Source organism: Chenopodium quinoa, unplaced genomic scaffold (assembly GCF_001683475.1).
Source record: "Chenopodium quinoa cultivar QQ74 unplaced genomic scaffold, ASM168347v1, whole genome shotgun sequence".
NCBI classification, from domain to species: domain Eukaryota; kingdom Viridiplantae; phylum Streptophyta; class Magnoliopsida; order Caryophyllales; family Amaranthaceae; genus Chenopodium; species Chenopodium quinoa.
In genome coordinates, this window is record NW_018742903.1 from 2386599 (window position 1) to 2388687 (window position 2089).

Genomic DNA, 2089 nt, shown 5'->3' on the forward strand with positions numbered 1-2089 from the left:
TATCCTCCCTTGTTTTATTCATGTTGGTATCTTGGTTTTTTTTAGTTTGATTCATGCATGTTGATATTACATACTCTCTTTTTTACGTAAAATTTAATTTTAGTTATTATAATTGCTTAGTAATAACTTTGCATACATATTATTAACTAAATTGACAAAAAGATGCAGCCTTTTTATACTTATTATTTTTCTTGCTTTTACGTACTTTTTTTGTGTTTCTTTCAGTTTTCGAACCCATGATCTTCTATAGATATTAGGGCCCTCGGACTACTATGGCTTTGCATTCCCAGTGTGATAACCTTTTACAATTATAAATACTTATATTTGAATCATAATTTTGCCAGTACATTATATATATATATATATATATATATATATATATTTTCTTACAGTTGTACAGAATAGTAACAGATAAACCTACCTCTATAAAAGGCAGATTTTCCCCCGATTTTCACCACAAATCCCTTATCCTTTCCCATTTTTTTCTTTATCCAAAAATCACCCAAAATTTTTCACCCCTTCTTCTCCAACATGTTCCCCGACGGCAACCAAAACACCAACACCTTCACCTTTGAGGAAGATTTAAGGAAGATAAAACAGTATTTTCTTCTAATTATGGCGCTTGTAGTTCTGTTAGTAGCAATTTTAATTTTTGTCAAGATGTACAAGTGAAGTTTGTTTATTTTGTCGTTTTAGTAGATTAAAAGCATGTTTTTGTTTTATTATATTGTTTTGTTGTTATTAATCATCATTGTATAATATTACCGTTATTATAATTATTATTACTACTGTTGTTGTTGTCGTTTTGCTGTTTATGCGACTAATATGATTTATTTTTTCCTAATTATATAATTACTCACAATAATAAACCAGGGGGGAGAAAAACATTATATTATTTATGGTTTATTATTGTTAAATAAATTTAATTATCACGTGTTTCATTAACAAACTATAAATATGGAAGAATTAAACATATGTGTTGTACATATGATTTGTTATTATAAACTAATAATCACGTGATTTGTTGTAGTTAAAATGGGAGATCTTATGAAAAGACAATTTAACATCCTAGATTTATCTGGAAAGAAATTTTTGGAATGGAAAGTGGATGCCATGATGAATTTAAAAGCTCAAGGGTTGGAGCACACTGTTAAAGATAATAAAAGTCCCTCTGGTCAAACAACTGATACTACCACTTCTGCAATGACGGTTGAAAAACCTTTTACTGAACAAGAAAAGGCACAAGCCTTAGTGTTACTAAGGCATTATTTACATGAAGGCCTTAAAATTAAGTACATGATGGTTGAAGATCCCAAAGAATTATGGGATTGCCTTAATGAAAGATTTGGACACCACAAAAGGGTGCTCCTTCCTAAGGCATTATTTGACTGGACAAATTTATGGTTCCAGGATTTCAAATCAGTAATTGTTTACAATTCAACCATACATGAGATAATATCTATATTGAAATACTGTGGTCATTCAGTCACCGATGAACAAATGATTGAAAAAACACTCACTACCTTTCATGCAAGCAACGTACTGTTGCAAAAACAATATCGTGAAAGAGGTTTTAAAAAGTTTAATGAATTAATGAGTGTATTGCTTGTTGCGGAACAAAATAGTGATCTTTTGTTGAAAAATCATAATCTTAGACCAACTGGGTCTTTGGCTACTCATCATGAGGCAAATGCAACAAGTTATTATCCACCCGAGGCAAATGCTACACGAAAAGGTGGACGTGGAAATTACAATGGCCGTGGAAGAGGCCGTGGAAATTATCGCGGATGAGGCCAAGGACGTGGTAGAAATAATATTCAAAGAAACAATAATTTCAAAAATTTTGAAACACAGAAGGGATAGTCATTTGGAAGCCACAAACAAACTCCTTCAAAAGGAAAAGACACATGTTACAGATGTGGCATGACAGGGCATTGGGAACGTACTTGTCGTACGGCCAAACATTTGGTAGACCTTTACCAGGCTTCTGTAAAAGGCAAAGAGAAAAATGCAGAAGCAAATTATGTTAATGAAAAAAATGCTCCATGTCCTACCCTTGATGTGTGCGATTTTTTCATGGACAATGCTG

General features: G+C 32.1%; 1 protein-coding gene across 1 annotated transcript; it reads left to right on the forward strand.

The window, feature by feature from the left end:
• Positions 1-1035: 1035 nt before the first annotated feature.
• On the forward strand, positions 1036-1791 carry LOC110727282. The gene has a single exon (XM_021906848.1). The coding sequence runs from the start codon at positions 1036-1038 to the stop codon at positions 1789-1791; it is 756 nt and encodes a 251-aa protein (XP_021762540.1).
• Positions 1792-2089: the final 298 nt, after the last annotated feature.

Bases quoted from the DNA above. Each gene is read 5' to 3' on its own strand.
- LOC110727282 (XM_021906848.1), top strand. From the start codon at position 1,036: ATGGGAGATCTTATGAAAAGACAATTTAACATCCTAGATTTATCTGGA.